The sequence below is a fragment of the Austrofundulus limnaeus genome, unplaced genomic scaffold, assembly GCF_001266775.1.
Source record: "Austrofundulus limnaeus strain Quisiro unplaced genomic scaffold, Austrofundulus_limnaeus-1.0 Scaffold28, whole genome shotgun sequence".
Classification (NCBI taxonomy): domain Eukaryota; kingdom Metazoa; phylum Chordata; class Actinopteri; order Cyprinodontiformes; family Rivulidae; genus Austrofundulus; species Austrofundulus limnaeus.
This window is the reverse complement of record NW_013952430.1, coordinates 1,352,095-1,355,378: the sequence shown is the minus strand read 5'-3', so window position 1 is coordinate 1,355,378 and position 3,284 is coordinate 1,352,095. Positions and strand designations below refer to the sequence as shown.

The 3,284-nt window shown below is 33.9% G+C and overlaps 1 protein-coding gene across 1 annotated transcript in view; it reads right to left on the bottom strand.

Moving 5' to 3' along the window:
- The window catches only part of LOC106515333 (uncharacterized), a gene marked incomplete in the record, with an annotated part of 15,142 nt that overhangs the window by 8,450 nt on the left and 3,408 nt on the right, over positions 1-3,284 (bottom strand). The window contains 1 exon segment of the mRNA XM_014005054.1: positions 2,383-2,665. Coding sequence (XP_013860508.1) covers positions 2,383-2,665 — 283 coding nt within the window.

The window sequence follows — 3,284 nt, the reverse complement described above, 5'->3', positions numbered from 1 at the left end:
ATTCTCATGAGTCATAATAGCAAGTGTACTTTTTTACTTTATTAGATGCTTATATAAGTATGTTGTTCATTGTTAAATACATTTTGAGTCAGTGTAAGCAAACAGCACGTGTTCAGTATTCAAATATCTGCTATGATATAAAGAAAACTTTAGGTCATCATAATTATAAGAATTGTGTTTGTGTGTGGGTGTGTGTGTAACAGATTTGAATACCTTTTCATTTGATTGGTAAACAACTGGAGAAACATGCAAATTCAGCATTTTTGGTTTGTTTGTTTAATTACCATTAAATCACACATCTTATTTCTAACATTAGCCTCCCAATAATATCAAGGAAATCCCTAAATAGTTTTTATTKTGTACAAAAAAATGTAATGTACACAATCAGAGGATCAAAACTTCAATCTTCAACAGCTGCAGTCTGAATCCCCCCCTCCCCCCATTAATGAACCTCACTAAAAATCTCATAGTGCGGATATAAACTACAATAAAAAAGTTAAAAAAAATCAATATTATTCATCATTAAGTTGATTGCTTAAGAAACATACACACAAAGCATACTGTATGGCCAAAACACTTAGAGGACATATTAATTTGTCTTACTGAACTGTTCTTCTTTTTAATATAAGACTAACATTTTGAAACATTTCAAAATTGCAGGATAAATGAAAAAAAAAGATTAAATGAAGTAACACAAAAAGAACATTAGATGCCAAAGTTAATCATGTTGCTTCTGGGGCGTCGCTGCTCTCTATGTTACATCGGCTTCGTCTCTTTCATCCTGTTGAAGGAGAAAAAACACGATGGTTGGAAAAAAGATAAGACTGAGAACTGTCTCTGTTTAAAACCTTCATCACTTTTATGACACTTCAAAATCTCTTTTCTTAAACATGGACGTTATAAACTACATCGTTTCTATGGTGAAATATTAAACTCAGTGAAACAGAGACATTTTTTATGTCGACAAATCCTGTATGAAACATTAATTGGAACATTTCAATAAATATGAAGAAACATCAGAGAATTTTTTCCCTTTCTCACCGATTTTATGGTTGTTGATTTTTTTTCCCATGCTCTACAAAACAAAACAAAATCCAAAAGAAGCTGTTGTCAATCATTCAACAAGATACAGTGATTTATAAATAAAATAAAATAAAAGATTATATTAACATTAAAACGAAGTACACTTACCTCAACATTAACCAAAGTAACAGGACCACAATACCAAACAAGATCAACAGGCTCAGACGGATGAGGAAACTGCTCCGATGAACAGAAGCTCTGCAGCACAAAGTGTAAAAGCATGAATTAAGTGAATAAAGTCTGAATGTCTCCATTGCATTTGTATTTTAAAATAGTTTAGATTTAATACCGTAAAATAAAATGTAGCATAATGAATATTTCTGACCTGCGTTGTTCATCTTCATCCCCATCTCCTGCAAAGTGAGGAGGAACATAAATAATGTCAAATAATATATCTGATTATTATATCATTTACAAACAAAAATAAAGTTGGGAGATACAAATTAGGCAATTTTGAACCAATTAGTAAAGTTGAGAATAATTTTATTAATAACTGATTGTAGAGGGTTTTTTAAACTTATTTTTCTTTGTTGTAATAAAAACAAACGCACATGATACAAATAAAAATCAACAATTTTTATGTAGTTCAACTTACATCAGATTATAGTATTCGTCTTCACAACACACCCGTATTATCACTCTACTCTGTTATGGTCACAGTGAAAATGGTTTGATTGTTTTCATCAGAAAGTGAATGATCTTGTACATTTTGTGATATGTTTCTATTTGTGGCAGTTTCATACTACTTCACTCACTTCTTTTATGTTGTAAATATCTGCTTTATAACAAACACAAAATTACCCTTTAAAGTAATATTTTCTTATGTTACATTTTTTTTCCATTTCCTCCTGAGATCATTTGAATTTATTCTTTATGTGCCTTTTTACAAATGACAACAGCAACATTGGGACAAAAAGAMAACTAGCCACTAGGCCACTGTGATTGATTGTGTTCATTGATTCATTATTATGATTAACAGGTGCATAAACATTCTTAGTTAAACAACAAATGAATCACGAACAGAACAGATTGTTTCTGTCTAATATCTGATTAAGAGAACTGAAGCTCTCTTGTAGGATGAAATGACCTATCATGGCCTAAAATAGAGTTCAGTGTTCCTGCCTTCTCTCAGGCCCTCCGAGACCTACTTTGAGGCAGTAATTCCTGTTTCTTCACTCGAGGTGACCCCTACAATTGGTTAATGGCAAATAAGATTATTTAGAGCCAGTGTCAGCCTCAGGCCCATATTCTTACATACCGTATAAAGAGAAGGTAATACAGAGATCTGTATTCACTAACCTGCAGGTCTTTCAGTAACACTTAGGTGTACTGGCATCTGGAAGTCTCCTTTGACACAGTAATACCAACCACTGCTCTCTGGACTCAGTTCTCTCAGAGTCACAGTGAATCTGTTGTCACTGTTGTTCAGGTTTACTCTTGTTCCATCTATTAATCCTGATCTTTCTGTCACACAGTTGCTGTTCATCTTACACCATTTCATCTCTCCAGAGGTGGTGTAGTAACAGTTTATGGTGATGTTTTCCCCAATAAATCCTGATACTGTCTGATTATCCACATACAGAATGGGTGTACCTTGATGGGGACAAAAGCAGAGCATAAAACTGTTGGTAAACTTTGCCATCCTTGCAGTGGTACTGCAATAGTCTGGATCAGCTTGATACAGAAGGAGGTGCTGATCCAGGATTTTAAACCAGGATCTTTTGTATAACTGAGCTGCCACATTAAACAGAAAACTGAAATCAACAGTGTTAAGATTTACCTTGTTAAAACATTCATTCTTAAATTGAAAATAACCTCAACAAGCAAACACACTGACCAGAAACCACAGCAGTGATCTGCATGAAGCCAAACCAGACTACCTTAAACCTACACCTTCACAGGTAAAATCAACTAATGTGAGTCAGGATTCAAAGAGGCAGAACAACTCTCACTGACAATATACAGTAACAGAGGATAATACAAACTTTTACTTGTAAAATCAACACTGTTTTTCATATGTTTACACATTTTTAAGTTCAAGTTTATTTATATAGCGCCAACTCACAACATACATTGTCTCAGGGCACTGTACATAAAAAGAATAATCTAAAGAAGAAGCCAGCAGGCTGCGTTGAATCACTTCATCACAGTCTCCCATCCTGAGCAAACGGTGGAGAGGAAAAACTCCCTGCTAATCAGGA